This window comes from Cynocephalus volans, chromosome 3 (genome assembly GCF_027409185.1).
Source record: "Cynocephalus volans isolate mCynVol1 chromosome 3, mCynVol1.pri, whole genome shotgun sequence".
Taxonomy (NCBI): Eukaryota; Metazoa; Chordata; class Mammalia; order Dermoptera; family Cynocephalidae; genus Cynocephalus; species Cynocephalus volans.
Window position 1 is genome coordinate 21,015,270 of NC_084462.1, and position 18,161 is coordinate 21,033,430.

The window sequence follows — 18,161 nt, forward strand, 5'->3', positions numbered from 1 at the left end:
ACCTTGCCCTTCTCTCTGTCCAGTGGGAGGTTGGCCAAAACAATCCTATACATAGGTGCACGTATTATAGCAAGTGTGTGGCAGTGTGGGGAGCCCCACTAGGACCTGGTGGACACAGAGCAAAACATCTTGGGCTGACTCCTCACGGGCCATCCTGGGACCAATTCCAGTTTCTTAAGAGAAACTCCTAAAAAACGTTTGCAGCAACAAGATGCACCTGTGGCTTTGTGGAGCCTCTGATGGGCACCAAGGAGCGGCAACAACATGGAATCCAGTCAGACAGCTGTTTCTCCACTCTTTATTAAAGCTAGGTCCTCTTGCCAACAGCTGCAGAGCAGAAGCAGCTGGGGCCCAGGAAGGACAGGGACAGTGCCAGACCCTGACCACACAGTGGTAGGCCTGAGATGCCCCAAGTCCCCCAGCCCACCTTGCCCTTGGCCCTTTTGAGGCTACTGTCCCACCAGCAGAGGTGAAACCCAGGACAGAAAGGCAATCACCCAGCACACCTGACGCCTCTCTAGGGCCCCTGCCCACTCGCCACCCCATCCCGTAACCTCACGCAGCTGGGCTAATCCTCACCGCCACCACCCAGGCCCTCTTCCCACCCACGACTACCGTGTCTCCTACCCACCCCCAGCCCCTAGCAGCCTGGCTGCTGGCCCTCAGCCCCCAAGGCCATGTCTACGCTAAAATGGAAGGAACTAGGTCTAAAAGGGAATGCAGTTGCTTCAAAATCTTTTTCTGGTCCCACTCACACTGGCCCAAAAAGCATGAAAGGAAGGAAGCCTCACATGAGCCATGCCTCAGCTGCACCCAGTCCAGAGGGTGGGGTGCCCACCAGGCAGAGGCCTTACATACCTGCGTGCTTGGTTTATCATTTAACCATGGGCTCAGGTCCACAACCCCCAGACGTAGACAGCCACTGAACAAACCGCCAGGCCCTCCGTGCCTCCACTGATCAATCTGAAATGGGAATCTAAACAGAAACGCTACTTGCCTCTAGTGTAAAAAAGTGACAGGAGAGTTAAAGGGACCTGTGGAGTTGCAGGGCCCTAAATATGAGATGTTGGGAAAGATCCTTTGACCAACCTCAGTCGCTTTACACTAAATGAGTGTTGGGCCCAGAAGGGTGGAGCTCCATGTGTCCACCTGCTCCAGGAGAGGTGGCAACTCAGGAATCTGAAGCTGGTGGACCTCCAAGGATGTCTGAGTATGCCATCTCCAGTTGCTAGAGGTGAGAGTACCAAAGGACAAAGGAAGCTAAGACTGAGACCGAACCGTTCGCCTTGCCTGGCTAATCTCAGTGCTCAGGTGGGGTAAGGAGAGTGAGCGACTCCGGAGAATAAGGCTTCAAATTCCCTCGGGACCCTGCAAACACCCGCAACCCATCCGCCCCGGCCACAAATTTGGTTTCTGGCTTTTTCTCCTCCTCCTAGATTCTTCAAGCCATACAAGAGGTGGAAATACATATCCACAGTCTACAGAATAAAAGCTTTACCATTCGCATCTCCATCCTCCTGGGTTAGGAACACCGTCCTCTGGAAACCTACAAGGCTTCCCCTCGCTACACGCACAGGTCTTAAAACTTCCCAGACACACTCAAATGACCAGAAGGTCCCTGAAGTCTCCCCACTGACGAACAGGAAGAAGTCGTGAGTCAAACCACCAGCAACCCAGACATCAGCGCAGACCCACCGAGTAGCCAGAGGATCTTCCCGCGACCACGCCACTTCCCTTGACGCAAAGGCTTCCCCTCCCTTGCTGTACAACCCGGTTACAAACTCTTAAGTCACTTGTTCCTTTGGCCACCCCAATCGGAATCCTAGTAAAATAAATAGCATCGCCTGCCATCCCTACCGCTTTGCTTCACAGCACAGACCCAGGAATGTTGCAGTCTGTCGGGGTGGCCGCCCCGCGAGCTACTCTCCTCTCCCCGAGCGCTCCCCACACCACCGTGCGAGCTTGGGCGCGATGGCCCGTTCTCTGGGGCCGGGTGGCAAGGAAACCCGAGACCGTAGGGGCGGGGGTGGTGCGCCGAGGGCTGAGGGAAGGCACCGCACCCAGGACTGGGACCCTCAGCCCCTCCGAGGCCATAGGAGCAAGGGGCCGGCACGCAGCGGCCTGCGCCCGAACCGCCCAGGGGAAGAGCCGGTGGCCTAGAGGGCTGCGCTTCCGTCGGCCTCGGGCCCTTCACATGATGCTCTCCTCGTAGGCTCCAGAGGGCCCCGCAAATGCGGCAGAAGAGTCGGAGCTGAAGCTCGTCCCGCCCGCGAACTCCAGCAGGGTGCTGCCGCGCTCCCCCAGCCCGGTACTCGTGCCCGCGCCCGGCGGCCCCTTGGCGGGCGCCTGGGCCTTGGGCGCGGGAGCCGCCGCCGCCGCCTGTCCGGGCGCGCTGACCGCGCCCCGGTGCGTCTTCATGTGGGTGAGCAGGTGCGAGCTCTGCGAGAAGCGGCGGCCGCAGTTGGCGCAGGCGTAGGGCCGCTCGCCCGTGTGCGTGCGCTGGTGCGTCACGAGCACCGAGCGCTGCGAGAAGCGCTTGCCGCACTCGGGGCAAGGGAAGGGCCGCTCGCCCGTATGGCCGCGCCGGTGCTTGGCCAGGTTAGAGCGCTGCGCGAAGCCGCGGCCGCAGTCGGCACAGCGGAAGGGCTTCTCTCCCGTGTGCGTGCGCCGATGCCGCTTGAAGTCCGAGCTGTGGCCGAAGCCCTTGCCGCAGTCGGGGCACCGGTGCGGCTTCTCCTCGGCGTGCGCCCACTGGTGCCGCGTCAGCGCCGCGCTCTGCCCGAAGCGGCGGCCGCACTCGCCGCACGCGTATGGCCGCTCGCCCGTGTGCGCGCGCCCGTGCGCCGTCAGGTGCGCGCGGCGGCTGAAGCCCGCGCCACACACGCCACACACGAAGGGCTTCTCACCCGTGTGGCCGCGCACGTGCGCCGCCAGGTGCGAGCCACGGGCGAAGCGCGCGCCGCACTCGGGGCACGGGAAGGGCCGCTCGCCCGTGTGCGTGCGCCGGTGGCGCGCCAGATGCGAGCCGTACACGAAGCTCTTGCCGCAGTCCGCGCAGCGGTGCGGCCGCTCGCCCGCGTGGTAGCGCTGGTGCTTGGCCAGCGCGGCGCGACGCCCGAACGTCTTGCCGCAATCGGAGCAGATCCACGGGTTCTCCTCCTCGGCCAGCGCGGCGGGCGCCGGTTCCGTCAGCAGTCCCCCGACAGCGGGCCCAAACGCGCGCAAGCCGCCGCCGCTTCCTCCCCCGCCGCCTCCGAAGGGGTCGCAGTCCAGCCCCGCACCTTCCACCAGGGAGAGCGGGCCCCCCAGCGGTCCCGGGAGGGGCCGCCTGTCGGCCGGCAGCCGCTCCCCAAAGTCGGGAAGGCCCAGGATCGGGAAGCCGTCCGGGTGGAGCCAAGTTTTGGGGTGCACGGGAAAGTGGAAGCCGAGCGGGTGGGAGGAGGGGCCCTCCCCCTCCCCCAGGCCGTTTCCCAGCTCAAGGAACCGCCTGTCCGGCTCGGGGTCCTCCTTGTTCCTGGGAGTGGGCGCCTCCGCTGCCACCTCCTCTGTCGCCTCAGCCTCGCCGTCCGCCTCGCCTTCCTCGGGCTCCGCCGCGACTGGCGCCTCGCTGGGTTCCCGCCGAAGGCCGTCGCCCCCAGGCTCTATGCAGCCGCCGCCGCGCCGGTGGCGCTGGAAGTCGGCGCGGAGGCGGAAGGCCTGGCCGCAATCGGGGCAGCAGTGCGGCCGGTCGGCCGTGTGCACGGCCTGGTGACGCGCGAGCGCCGAGCTCTGGCTGAAGCTGCGGCCGCAGTGCGGGCACGGGTAGGGCCGCTCGCCCGTGTGTGTGCGCTGGTGCGTCACCAGGTAGGAGCGGCGCCCGAAGCCCGCACCGCAAAAAGCGCAGCGGTACGGCCGCTCGCCCGTGTGGATGCGCCGGTGCGTGACCAGGTGCGACTTGTAGACGAAGCGCTTGCCGCAGTCCGGACAGGGGAAGGGCTTCTCGCCCGTGTGCGTGCGCTGGTGGATGGCCAGGTGCGAGCGGTACACGAAACCCTTGCCACACTCATCACAGCCGAAGGGCTTGACGGCCGCGTGATAGCGCTGGTGCTTGGCCAGCCGCGACCGATGGGGGAACACTTTGCCGCACACATCGCATGTGGTCTCGGGCCGCCCGGCCGGGGCAGCCACCACAGCCGAGAACGCCCAGGGCGCCAGCAGGTGCGTACCAGGCTCCCGGCCAGGCAGGAAGGGCTTCACCTCTGACCCCTCCGCCAGGACCCCAAGGCCGCCTGGGTCAGGCCCCCATCCCTCTGGAGTCTGTGCCGAATCCGAGTCATCGGGACCCCATGTCCCAGGCACGTCCCCCACGCCATAAGCCGCTGACCACAGCCCCGGGGGTTCGTTCTCCTCCTCAGCCACCTCCGCCAGGAAGTCCTCGTCATCTTCCTCCTCATGGTCCTCTATGTCATCAGTCCAGAACCAGGCTCCTGAAGGAAACAAAGGAAGGCTTTAAAAGAGAGAGGTAAGAGGACGTGACAGGAACCCCAGAAGATTCCTGCCCCGAGAAATCGTGGCTTCTGGGGCACCCTAAACTCTCCAAGCACGGGGGCTCCCTCCAGTTGTGGACAGGGCACCCCCATTCACCAAAGTGAGAGGTTGTCCACGCCCCACCGCCAGCTTGAAGGGCCCCAGGGGCAGTAAAACCATGGCCTCCCACAGTTAGGAACTATGCAGACATGAGGCGTGCACGTGTGGATGTCCTTCCTAGGAAGGCAGGGTTCCTCTTGGGCTGTCCTGTAATACCACTTCCAGATCACCAGCTCCCAGCAGGGCCTGCCACTCAGTGAGGAACCCAAGACTGTAAAAAATGGGTGAGCTTGTCCACAGGTTGCTGTGAGATCCAAGGCTAAGCCCATAGCAGACCCTGTGCCCAAAAAAGAGAGACACTGGGGCTCTTTTCCCCAGAGCCCCTTGTCTCTGGAAAACCCCACCTCCCTGGCCTGCTTAGCCAAAGGCAGCATGGCCAGGTCAGGATCCTTCACCACCTCTCCCATGGCTTTATCTGGAGAGGCAGCTTGAGCACCTGGGCTCTGCCTGGGTCTGAATCCCACTTCTAACGCTTATTGGCCCTTCCTCACATGCAATATTGGAAGACAAAAGCACCCCCAGGAGAGGAGATGCCACCCATTCCCCCTCTCATCTGCCCTCATCTTGTGCCTCCATCACCTCTGAAACGTGACCAGGCCCTTTGCACCAGGGCACTCAAGAATCCTGCCTCTCAGACAGATGTCTCCTCACTCCTCCTCTTCCACCTGTTCCAAGCCCAGGGATCTAGGATAAGACAGGACCTAAGCTAATCCCACTTATATCACTTACTTGACCTTGAGCAAATCATTTAAGTTCAGTTTCCTCATCTGTAAAGTAGGCTTATAATAGCACCTGTAATCCCACTTTGTGGGATTGTTGCAAGGATTCAATAAATGAATAGCCATAAACCATCTACAATGGTGCTACAGAAGTATTACTATTATTACAGTGGTGGCAGTGGCCCCTACTGCCATGTGTCACTGTAGATTCTCCAAGGCATCCCCCTGTGGTTTATCTTTGTTTTCCCTGTTTGTCATTACTCAGGTTGTCCTTCAAATACTAGGCTATACCCCTTTCCTATTGTCAGGCACGGGTGGTCACAGATCTTCACTTACAGCCTTTTCTGTATAAGACTGGGCCCCAATCTCTAACCCTAGACAGGCCACTAACTAGCTCTGTGCCTCTGGGTGGGTCACTTCTCTCTTAGGCCACCTCCTTGACTGGACAAGCAGGGACAGAGGGTGGGGAGGCCATGGGGGTGGGGGCACTAGGTGCTTGAACCCATCCTCCAGCTCACACTAGGGGCTTCCTGGTCACCAGTAGCCGGTGCTGTTTCATGTCTCCCTAAAGGAGGCTCTGGATGCACAGCCATCCCAGAATATGGTAACAGTGGTCTTCCACTTAACAAAAGTTGTAAGTTTATCCAAAATCCTATAAACAGAACGGCTCCCCAGCTTCTGTCCCCGGGCCCTGGTTTAACTGTGTGGGAGGCTGGTTATCACACTCTGACTGCTGGTGATAATCCCAGGAGTCAACCAGTGGCCTGTCAGCAAAACCTCACCCTTCCCACCCCCCAACACACACACTCCCAGTAAGTGTCCTGCCCAGGGCAGGGGCCTGTGTAGGTCAATCATAAAAGTGGCATGGGGAAGATGGCGGCCTCAAGGTATACACCTGGCATGGGAGACACAGCTCCCCTGAGCTGCTGTGGTGGCGGTTCATCATGTCACATACACATGGGCTTGACTCCCACCCCTGACCTGCCCTCCAGGTCCAACTTGGCCCAGGCCTCATGGCAAGTCAGGGACATGGGTTTACTGACTGAACAGTTCCGTTTTCCCTCCATCTGACAACCCATCCCCACTGGGGCCAGGACCTAAGTGCAGGCCCTGGAAGTCAGTCCCCTGAGTAAAGTCAGAACCCTGTTCCCAACCCTCACCACGTGTGTGCCTCCTCACCCCCTGAAACTGCCTCACTCAGACACAGAAACTCAAGATGGGCTCAAGGAGAGACCCTTTCCCCACTGGGGACAGTCACAAAGGGAGGAGGTGGACAACAGTGATGTGCCCAAATCCAGTCCGTATGCATCAGCAGCCTCCCTTCCTGCTGGGGCTGCCAGGAGGATGACAGCAGCATCGGCCCAGCACGGCTGGGCTCCAGCTTGGGGGAGGTGGCTCCCAGGCACAGCCTGCTTTCTGCACTGGGATCTGTCCTCCTGGTTGCATGGTCCTGTCAGGTTGACAGGTCTGTGAGGAGGCGGCCCTCCTGAGGACAGGCACTGCGCCAGCCCCCTCATCACTGGTAGGTGACCTCAGAAGGATCAGCAACCTCTCTGGCCTCAATCCCTCGTGTATAACTTGTGGACATGATACCAAGGACTAAATATTAACAGGAAGCCAAGGCCCTTCCTCACATGCAATATTGGAAGACAAAAGCACCCCCAGGCCAGGGGATGCCACCTGCACCCCCTCCCACCTGCCCTCATCCTGTGCCTCCATCACCTCTGAAACGTGACCAAGCCCTTTGCACCAGGGCACTCAAGAATCCCACCTCTCAGCCAGGATGTCTCCTCACTCCTCCTCTTCTACCTGTTCCAAGCCCAGGAGTCTAAGGCAAGACAGGACCTAAGCTCCTTGTCCCCTGGCTAGGACCAGAAAAGGAGGATTCAGTGACCTCAAAGGTCCCCAGGGCATGGCAAAGTGAAGGGAAGCTCCACACGACAGACTAGCCCTCCAAGGAAAGGCAGGCCCAGCAGGGTGCTGTTTGGGTAGAAACTACTAGCAGGATGGCACCAGCCTCTACCTGCTAGTGTCCGGGGCAGGGGAGGCAGGTGGGCCACACGAGGGGTCCTGTGCACTCAGCAGCTGCTGTTCTGAGTTCCTCTCCAGAACCACTGTGCTTTCACAGAGACCATTGGATTCTCACACCTTAGTCTTTACCTCTTACTGCTTTTTAAACTTTATCATTTCCTATGTAGCGTTTAAGCCAGTTTTAATCCTGTGTGCTGTATGTTTCTTCTATACTTCATTTTCAGATGAGGAGGTTAGGAAGGAGTGGCTGGGGGCAGGGGGTGTCACCAGCCAGCCCCCTCTGACAACCACACCCATGGTGCCAGGGCCTGCCTCTGGCTGACATAGCACCTGGAGGCTGCTGGAAGCTGCCACCTGACTCACCATGCATACCCTGAGCACCATGGATACACACGGGGTGGACAAAACACTGCCTGCTCTTATGAAGACCAGTCTGTTAGAGAAGGTGGGCAGGAAACAAGGAAGCAAACACCTAGGCATGCTCATTTCTGACTGTGTTGAGGGCTATGAATGCTGTGAATGTCCTGGAGTGATGGTGGGGGCCAGGGGGTGAGGGCTCCTGAAGTCAAGGTCAGAAAACACATGACTCAAGGGGAATCTAAGAGGTGAGCCAGCCACTGAAGGGTGTCAGCATTCCTGGCAGAGCAAACAGCAGGTATGAGGCCCTGAGGCAGGCAAGAGCTTGCAGAGAAAGGCTGTCGGTGGAGCTGAGCCTGAGGAGCCTTTAAGGCCACACGGAGAGCTCAGCTATGGTCCCAAATGTTTGAGGAAGCCTGTAAAGGGTAAGGCAACTGAAGGACACCTTGTGGCCACAAGCATGCCAGCCTGGGCTGTGGATGGGGTGAGAGAGGCAGAGGGACAAGGACCACTTGGGTGCTAGGGATGCTGCAGGAGGGGCTGGGCCAGGAGTAGTCACACTTCAGATTCAGGTGCACTCTGAGATGCCCATCAGATACCCAAGTAGAGAGGTTAAGTGCACAGTTGGACAGACACGATCAGGGCTAGAGAGAAATGTCTAGGGATGGACAGTACAGAGCATAACTGGCACTTAAAGACCTGGCACTGTTTGAGATCACCTAGGGGGAGAAGAAAGAGGACCCAGGGCTGTCCCAGAGCCTGTAAACAAGTGAGGGCAGATGGAGAAAGCAGCTGGGGAGCAGCAGCCAGGAGGGCAGCAGGGAAACGGGCCAAGGGATCCACCCCAGAAAGCAGCAAAGCCAGCCCCACAGGGCACAAGGCCGAACCAACAGGTCAAGGCAGAGACATGCCCACGTTCTCTGCTACAGTGCAGACTGGGGGCCACCAGGACAGGGATCTGACAGGTGGCCACACTGGGCACTCCCAAGGAAGTAGGGGCCTTGCAGTCTGAGCCAGGTAAGGAGAAAGAAAGGTAGGAAAGGGGTGAGGTTGGAAGAGGCAAGAGGGTGGACAAGCACCAGTGAGCTAAAGGCAGGTGGCCATGGTGGCCCTGGAGCAGGGGCTAAAGGGCAATGGGGACACCTGAGTCGGGGAATACGGCCAGAGTCCAGACATCATGTGTGAACCAACTTGTCAAGGAACATGAGAGGGATACACTTGTGTCTCACAAGACTACAGTCCGGAAATACAGAAACTGCCAGTCTTGGCACAGTTAGTTTGCATCTGTCCAGCCCAGACCCAGCCATTCTCAATTTTCATCTGGCTCAGCTTAACAGAAATGAATGCAGGCATGTGACACATCCAAGACTGCCTCGGTCACACACCCAAGGGCTCTGCAGTCAGGGCTGGGGGGCATCCCAGCCCCACCAGCCCCAACACCATGACAAGCCACAGGGGGAAGGCAGAGGGGCACTGGCCCAGCTAGCCAGCCCCCTCAGAGAGCTCTCAAACCCCTGCCAGGCACAGGGGTCATACAGTATGTGTCACCCAAACTGAAGGGAACATCCAGGCTCAAGCCTGCAGAAGGCTTGACCTCAGGACCCTCCAAGAGGCATAGAGAATGGGCACACCTAGACCATGTGCTGAGAGACTGGCCAACATAGGCCTGTGGCCCCTTCCCCTTAAGGCAGCTTTTCTGTGCTAAGCCCATAAATAGGGCATACCTCCCATTAAGGTCCTCTGAGAATACCACCTATATCCCAGCCCCATGCTGGAGGCAGCAGCAATATTTTGTGTCAGCCAGAGCCCTCCCAATTTGGAAGCTCAGGAAAGATTCCAAGACGGTTCCAGAGAATCTGGAGACCTGGGCAGGAAGGGCACCCTGCAACACCACCCTGAAAACAGACCTGAGCCCGACCCATCTTAACAACTAGTTTAAAAGTCAAGTTCCTCACATGTAAAGCGAGGCCAGCAACCCCTCCCTGCTCCTTCACAGAGCTGTCAGGTGAAAATGCACTGAAGAGTCCACACCTGAGCATATTATTGGCTTTGTGTTTTTCTGCATTTTTATTTTAAAACACGTCTATGAGCTGCTCTGAGTCTACCCAATGCCCCACCCTAGGCTGGTGTCACTCCAGCCCCAAGACACAGACACCTGCAGGGAACAAGGGCCTCCCCTGAGCTTTCTGAAACCCTGAGAATAACTCATAACCCTGATAAGACTCCCCGAAGTACTTCAACACAACCAAAAGTCCAACATCCTCAGGTTGGAAACTACAGGTTTAGTTCAAATTCTTTATTCTCCAGATGAGTAAGTGAGGCTCAGAAAGTTGAAGGATGACAGCCAGAGACAGGACCGAGAATTCCAGAGAAATTCACTACCCCTAATGCCTTCTGTACATGTAACTCCAAAATCTCCTCTCCAAAAGGCCCGGAAATGCACCCCCAGGTCAGAGGCCTGCCCATGGGCAGGGAAGGCTGAGTGGGACCCTTTTTGCAGAGATGGCCAAATGGATAGAGAGGCCAGATGACAGGCTAATATCTTAGAATCAGAAAATCCATACCAACAGTCTGCTAGCCATGGCTCTAAGCCCACAATCTGACAACTGGCCCCTCACTTATTAAAAAAATCATAAGCTTCAAGGTGGAGACAAGGAGAGGGAGAGGGAGAGGGAGAGGGAGAGGGAGAGGGAGAGAGAGGGAGAGAGAGGGAGAGAGAGGGAGAGAGAGGGAGAGAGAGGGAGAGAGAGGGAGAGAGAGGGAGAGAGAGGGAGAGAGAGGGAGAGAGGGGGAGAGAGAGAGAGAGAGAGAGAGAGAGAGAGAGAGAGAGAGTGTGTGTGTGTGTGTGTGTGTGTGTGTGTGTGTGTGTGTGTGTGCGCGCGCGCGCGCGCGGTTGGCCTGCACGGGGATCTGAAAGGAATCTCTAAGGACCTTCCAGCCCTCAGGCCTCTACAAAGCTGGAGCCAAGTGGCACTAAAGGTAAGCACGTGATGTCCCCCCTGTCTCCACAGAGCCCATGTCACAGCCCAGATGGTCCATGCTGAGACTGTCAGAGGCAGCATCTGGAGAGACCAGGTCTGCAGAAAGCTAGGGCAAAGGCCAAAGTCTGACAATAGTTCTGAGCAGCTGTGTTGGCAGAAGTGCCATGAAATTCCGTCTTATGCTCACCTGTGTAGACGCCAGTGACGATATCTCCCTCCTCGGGACGGGGGCTATCTGAGACCCAGGGTTCTTCCCCTTGTTCCAGCCGGAAGATCAGATCTGGCTTGGGGATTGGGTATCCTGCCCAAGAGAAGAACAGACGGCAGCTGCAGGGCAGCTCCTGGCAGGTCCCTGGCCCTCTCACCACACAGCTCTGTCACCATCCACTGCTCAGTTCCTCTTCTCCATCCTTCCCAGGACCAGCCCTACCCACCTCCCTCTGCTCTGGGAGATTCCACATTCCCTTCTGTCTGAGCCTTGCCCTGACTATGCTCATTCTCCCACCAAGCCCCTCCCACCTTTCCCTGCAGGACACCCACACTTCTCCCCTCTTCACCTGCCCCCTCACTCCTCTAGGCTTCTGGGGAATGCACAGCACAGAGACCAGAGTGGGACTGGCAGCTCCACAGAACGTGTCCACCTAGCTCAGTGTGCTGTTGGGCCACAGTGGGGCCCAGGACACCCTCTACCCTGCCCAGAAGCCAGGATGGTGCCTAGGGCTTCCCTGGGAGGTGTGCTGGCCCCAGAATTCACCTTCTCCAAGACTTGAGGGCTCAAGAAGCCCCCTCTCAGATGGCTAAGCCCCTAGCAGCCACCTCACCAGTCTGCCCCTTGGAGACAAAAGGCCCCTTCCTTACCCAAGGACACCAGGATCCCATAGTTCTCCTGCATGACTTCCTGGTAGAGGGCCCGCTGGTCCACGTCCAGCCTTTCCCACTCCTCCAGGGAGAAGTACACAGCCACGTCTTCAAAGGTCACCAGCCCCTGGAAAACATGGAACCCAGAACACTGCCCTCAGCTGCCCCTGTAAGAGGCTGAGGGAGCTCTCCACATAGCCATGGCAGATTCAGTCGGGGAGAATGTACTGAGGCCCCACAACATGGATCTCATGGGGACACAGTCCGGCACCCCATTATCAATGGGCCTACAGGTGCCAAGGTAGTACTGAGGGCTTTGGGCAGAGCCACAGCCCTGGAAGGCAGAGACCCCATTCCCATCCAGAGATTAAGGACTCAGAGAGAGTCATCAACCAAGCTAGCTTGTATGGGGCAGAGGCAGGACTCACACTGAGGTCAGGACACAACTAAGCCCAAGCCCCATGGCCCCTACTTCACCCAGTCTGGCTCAAGCAGATGCTGTGGCTACATCAGCCCCACGAGGACCCACTCCTGCCTGGGTGGACGAGTAGCACCAAATAAACTGAGTGTGGGTGCTGGCTCCTCATGTGACTTGGCAGCAGGAAGCCAGACACTGGACAGGTGACCATGTGAGAGGACGAGGCACTCCAGGTGAGTGGAGCAGCCTGACCTTGAAGGAATGCCAGGCTCTGAAGTCACTGTGCACAGTGCAGTTGAGTGGGTGGCAGCCAAAACCATCAGGACAGTCCTATGGCCTGGGAAGTGTTGGGCACCAGGAAAGCAGAATCATATCACCAGGACTTGGGGCTGGATGCTCAGCCACTCTCTGCAGCCCCATCCTGGCTCAGAACCTGGCCCAGCCTGAGGATCCCAGTGCCGCTGCTGACAGGGTTCTCCAGGACAGCAGAAAGGACCCCCTGGGGAAACCCTGCCCAGGTTACCTGAGCTCCAAACAAGAGCAGGCAGCTCACCTGAGATCCAGCTATCTGTAAATCATCCTCATCCTCTTCTTCCTCCTCTTCCTCCTCTTCCTCTTCCTCCAGGTCCTCATCCCTAGGAGCAGCCAGAACCCTGGAGGCCTGCAGGGCTGAGGGGAAAGATCTCTTAGGTGCCACTTGCCCTGCAGCACCCAGCCTGGCCACCTCTGCTCAGCCAGCAAGCAGCAACAGGAGCTCCCAGCTACTCCCTCATCTCAAAAACTGGGCTGTGACACTCCAGCTCCAGTTTCACCCTATCAGGCCCAAGAGTTCTCCCTGTCCCTGGCCTGGCCCACCCAAGCCCCCTTTATTTCCTCTCCCAAAGGTTGGCTCCTTTTTCTTACCCTTCTCCTGAAGAACTGGGGACTTGGCATCACCACCATGGTTAAGTCGTTCCTGGGTCCCCAATGCCAGACTCTGCTCCTCTGCCAGCACCTCTTCCACGTCGTCGTCATCATCCTCGTTCTCCTCCACCACCTCCACCTCCGCCACCTCGTCCACCTCTGCCTCCACCTCGTCCACCTCTGCTTCTGCCACACCCTGCACCTGCACCACCTCCTGCACCTGCGCCACCTCCTGCACCTGTGCCACCTCCTGCACCTGCACCTCGGCCTTCTCCACCTGCTCCTCCTCTTCCACCTCCACCACGTCCTCCTCCTCTTCTTCCACTACTATCTCCACCTCCTCCTCCTCCTCCTCCACATCCTTCACCTCTTCCCCCTTTTCTTCCTCCTCTTCCTCCTCCTGGTCAGGATCACATTCCGACCCATCCTCCACCCTCTCCAGCTGGGCGGCGGGGCAGTCAGGGGTTGTGTGAAGGGCTGCCATCTTCCCTGGGAGTGAGCCTCCACTTGGCCTGCAACACAGACGAGCGCACAGTGACGGGCTGCTCGCAGCACACTCACACACATCCCTTCACAGGGCCTCCCACCAGCCTCTGAGGGAGGCAGGATTTACTCCTTCCGCTGTGTAGATGAAGGCATTAGAGCTGAGGGTGAATCAGGGCACTCTCCACTATCTAATGCTGTGCAACCAAGACATTCTGTACCCAGAATGGCTGCCCAAAGAGCTCCTCCCCGTGAGCCCCTGAGGTGTGGGTCTCAGCTCTTTCTTGCCCACAACTACACACATGTTATGAATGTCTGCTCTTTCTTGGAGTAAATTGGGCATTTATCCCAGAGTCTTTATCCTCAGGGCCAGGAGAAGCATCAAGGCCATGCAACACAGACCAAAGGTGGTTTGTTTTTTTAGATGAAAAGGATGAGTACAGTCTGCAAGGAACAGCCCAGCTGATACACAGAACAGACAGAATCTTACCCAGGCCTCAACACACATGAACCAAGTCAGCAGGGAATGTTGGAGGAGCGGACTAAGCACGGACAGGGTGCGGCACTTGTGAAGTACCATGCAGCGGGGAGGAGGGTGAGGCAGCTTCGCCGGTTTCTTCAGGTAAGAGGTAAGACCAGCACTGAGAAACCAGCAGGCCAAGCTCCTTCCTGTTAGACGTGCAAGAGAAGAGGCCATGAGTAAGATTAGCCTTACCCCTCACTAGCACATTTGGGAAAAGCTCAGCAGATCACGGAGACCTGGCTCGTCGTAAGACCAACACAGATGATATAAAATGCCCTGTGAAATTTCTTTAAGTTTGGGGATCAGAGAATCCTAAGGGCCAAATTACCAAAGCTCCAGAGGCTCATAGGGTCCTACTCTCCCACCGACATCATAAATGGCTCAACCCAAGTGTTCAGGGGAGACACAGCCATGGTGCCACAAGGTTCAGAGCCCGGGGGTATGGGAGGCCGCTCCTCTCTCCCAGCAGCACATCCTCCACCAGCCCCTGGGGAGTCCCAAAGGAACTACAGAGTCACAGTTTTGATAGATTAGTTTCTGTGGCTTCTTATGGGGTATAAACCTGAGACTGGGTCCACCATCCAACACCTGGCCCATCAGTGTCAGGCCTGAACAGGACCATTTCCAAAGTGAGCCATGCCCACCCCAGAATCCTGGGGGTAAGGGCATGAACCCCGGAAGGATCCTGATGTACCGGGCCACACGGCCACACAGCCACACTGGGTAGTGGGACCCACACCAGCTCATCTGGATCTGCCAGTGGACAGTGTCCACCACAGAACACCTGAAACATGATGGGGTTCCCTGTATAAAGATGCCCCAGATGATGAGAACAGTTCAGACCACTGGGTCCACTGTTCTTTCGGAGACATATGAGAAAACCACTCAGTGATCAGGAATGACTTTGTAACCTATCACTGATATATTGACATGACAGCATACACTCATTTTCTGAAATGCTTTAAGCAGCTGCTTGAGAATCCACATTTTAATAGCCAGGAAACTCCGAGCATTGATGTGGGCCCGCCCAAGTCCAGGGCTGGGTCCCAACCATCACACTTCCCCCATCACTCACCCCATCCCCCAAGCTAGATCCCAATCACTGGCCCTAAGGACACAGGTCACAGAACTATGCCCAGGAGGGCCACCCCAGCCTCCAGGCTCTCCAAGAAGCCTACTTCCTGGGTCTCATGGCTCTCTGGTGCATGAAGATGCCTGAAGCACAGAAACACGTGTGCTGTGTGTTACCCTAGCCACCTCCAGGAGGATGCGGCCTTGCCCAGCACTCAGGGCAGCAGTTGCCCAACCGCAACCCACCTCAGGCCCAGAGGAGGTCTTTTCTCAGGCCTCAGGCTGCAAATGCAGGCTGAGCCCAGACGCCATGCCAAGCCCAGCAGAGCTGTCTCCAGCCTGGCCACCGCCCAGAGCAGCAATATCAGACTCCCACAGGCCAGGCACCATACATGAGGACCCAACAAAAGAAGCAAGCTTCATACCTTTGGAATATAGTGGCCCCATGATCATCCTATCTCAGGACCTTTACACATGCCAGTCCCCGTTCCTGGAACTCTCTTCCCCATCTTCTTTAATGATCTTCCAGAGGTAGCCCCACTGGGCCCCTGCTATGCAGTTCCCTGTACTCTTCCCTTGAGGCACCCACCACATTTTTTTATATACTTATGAAAATGTCTTATTGTCTCTCTCTCTCTGAGTACAGTCAACGCCAGGATAGTGAGAGCTCCCTTCACTCATCTCTGAATCCCCCGATGCCAGACACACAGTAAGCATTCAGATACTTACGGAAGAAATGACTCTAAAGTCTATGGTCAATGTGGACATGAGTTTTTTAAAATTCAACATTTGGGCCCTATTGTCATGTTCCAGAACAGGCTGACCACTGATGGGAGGTCCTTGGAACTGGAACCCACCCCAGAAGCAGTGGAGAGTCCCTACCTCCAAAGAGAATACCAGGTAAAGCCTCTTCTTCCAAGAAGTCCACCCACAGATAAGCAGAGAAAGGGGAGGTCCAGCCCCTGCAGAGGTCAGCAGACAGCCAGACACCCCATGTGTCCCAGCGCAAGATTCAGAACAGAATGCTTTGGAAAATGGACCTCAGGAGCAGGTCAGAGTTTATATTCCTGCAACCTGGGCCCTGGGTTCTCTGCCTCCCCCAGATCCACATGCTGTCCTCTTTTCTTTCCAGCCTGTCAGCCCACTGGGAACTCACTTTGCTCACTTCTCCGATGGTATCTGATTCCAGGTCAGAAGCCACAGGGGTTCAGGTAAGCAGCCGCATCAATGTAAACCCCTGGGTCATCCCAGACCATCATTTCTGCTGGGGCCCTACCCCCTAGGATACAGTGCCACAGACATTTAGAACTGGGGTGACAAGACGGCTCCGAGAGTAGAAGGGAGGGAGAAGCGAGGTCAAAAAGAAGTGGCAAAATTTGAAAACTGTTAGAAACTCTCCACAGAAGTCCCAAATCCAGGGAAACCCGTGTAGGGGAGGAGGAGATCTGTGGGTGCACTTTTATCTAGTCCTCTGGGTGGCCCCACTGACCTCAAGGCCGTTCAGGTCTTCATGTCCTCCAAGAAAACTTCTTTCCCTGACCACCATGATCCTCACTGTCTGTTCACAGATTTCGGCTTCCCCTGCTCTTCTGGGTTTGCTTCTGGTGCAGGTGTATTCACGGTGGCCATCCCAGATCCTCAAGGGCAGCCCTCTCACCACCCCGCCTAGCTCCCCAGATCTGCCAACACTTGTTGAACCAAATCAAGTGCCAAGGTCTCCCCACAGAGTTAGAGCTAGGGGCCCGATTCTCCTGGTACCTGCACCTCCCCTTGCGCCCATCAATCTGTACTTAACCAAAGGCCTGCCTCTCTCCCACCTCTGCTGCCACATAGGGCAGCCCTAACCCCATCCAGCACTAGAGATGAGTTCCCCTACCCACCTCCCCGCAGCACAAGACTTAGCATAGCAACTCACAGGGGGCTTCCATTTAACAGATGAAGCCTCCAGCAAAGCCCCCCAAGGTCACAAAGCAGGCTCGTGGGGACCTCAGGGCAAGCTGCTTCCATCCTTCCAGGGGACTTATCAGGCCTCCACCTGCAGAGGCCAAGGTGGTGACATCCCCTCCGGGATGGGTGTGTCCCGGGGGCGGCCACAGCCCAGCCCCCGCCCCTGCAGCCAAGGAGACCGCGGGCACCTCCCGAGGCGTCGCGTGTCCTCCCAGCACGCCCACTCCGCGCTCCCTGCTTGGACCGGCCCTGGGGGGTCAGAGCCCAGCCCCAACGCGCAGGCCCGGACGGGGAGGGTGCACGGACCCCCCGGGGCGTGGGCGCTGCCGCTGACGGCCCGGCCCGCGCGCGGCTCCTGCCCCGCCAGGCCCCGGCCCTAACGAGCGCCGCGGCCCCACCACGGCCTCCCCGCGCCAGGCGTCGAGGGGCGGCCCGACCCGCCGCCGCCCCCGGACCCTACCCGCCCGCACCTGCCGCCCGCGCCGCCGCCGCCCGCCAGCTCCGCGCGACCCACTCACCGCGAGTGCCGGGCCGGCCGAGCCTCAGGCCGGACGCCGGGGCCAGGGCCTGCGGGCCGGCGGCGGGCCCCGCGCTACACAAAGTGACGGCCCCGGAGCTGCGCGGCGGCGGCGCGTGGGCACCGGAAGTGCCGCCGGCCGACCCCGCCCCGCCCGTGCCCACGGGGGGGCACTTCCGGTCACGCGGGTCCGCCGGCGCGTCGCAGCGGGTCGCGGGGTGCTGCGGGACTGCTGCTGGGGGCTCGCAGGGGGCGTGCGTGGAGGGAACGGAAGCCACACTCGTGGGCATCCGGGACCCCACGGCCCCCGGCCCCACCCCGGAGGCCCTGGCCCGCCCCTAGGGACGCCCGCGAGGTCCAGCCGCCCCGGTACCCCGTCCCCCAAACCCGGCGTCCTCCTCGTTCACCCACCTTCAGGGAGTCTGAGTGCCGGGACCCGTGCTAGGCCCGCCCCGCCCGTCCGGTGACCCTCCCCGGACCCCAAGACGCTGGAGGGCGGCGATGACCCCCTTCGGGGCCTCTTGGGGGCGTCCGGCTCTCGTGCAGTCAGACCCTGACGTGGTCAGGGGCGAGTGGGGGAAGGGGAGCGTATCCCTTGCCGGTGATGTAGAAGCAGGACTGGAGCAGGTGGGCCAGACCCACTTCCCGGGTCACTAGTGACCCGGGGCTCACGCTGGGGAACGTCTGGGGGTGGGGAGGGCGGATGGACAGATGTGGCCAAGGACGA

At 58.6% G+C, this 18,161-nt stretch overlaps 1 protein-coding gene across 2 annotated transcripts; it reads right to left on the reverse strand.

Moving 5' to 3' along the window:
- Positions 1-282: 282 nt before the first annotated feature.
- Positions 283-17,531, reverse strand: ZNF316 (zinc finger protein 316). Of its 2 annotated transcripts, XM_063091441.1 has the most exons (7): positions 17,436-17,531; positions 13,867-14,045; positions 12,894-13,405; positions 12,544-12,659; positions 11,573-11,699; positions 10,902-11,015; positions 283-4,466 (listed from the first exon to the last, which is right to left on the reverse strand). In XM_063091441.1, the coding sequence occupies exons 3-7, from the start codon at positions 13,375-13,377 to the stop codon at positions 2,191-2,193; spliced, it is 3,117 nt and encodes a 1,038-aa protein (XP_062947511.1). In that variant the 5' UTR covers positions 13,378-13,405; positions 13,867-14,045; positions 17,436-17,531; the 3' UTR covers positions 283-2,190. The 2 variants fall into 2 exon arrangements, with proteins under 2 accessions (XP_062947511.1, XP_062947510.1); XM_063091440.1 differs by lacking the exon at positions 13,867-14,045.
- Between the last annotated feature and the right edge of the window lie 630 nt (positions 17,532-18,161).

Coding starts and splice junctions, on each gene's coding strand:
- ZNF316 (XM_063091440.1), bottom strand. CDS start 13,377: ATGGCAGCCCTTCACACAACCCCTGACTGCCCCGCCGCCCAGCTGGAG. Junction 12,660..12,893: donor CCCAGTTCTTCAGGAGAAGG/GTAAGAAAAAGG, acceptor CTTTCCCCTCAG/CCCTGCAGGCCTCCAGGGTT. Junction 4,467..10,901: donor CGTCACTGGCGTCTACACAG/GTGAGCATAAGA, acceptor TGTTTCCTTCAG/GAGCCTGGTTCTGGACTGAT.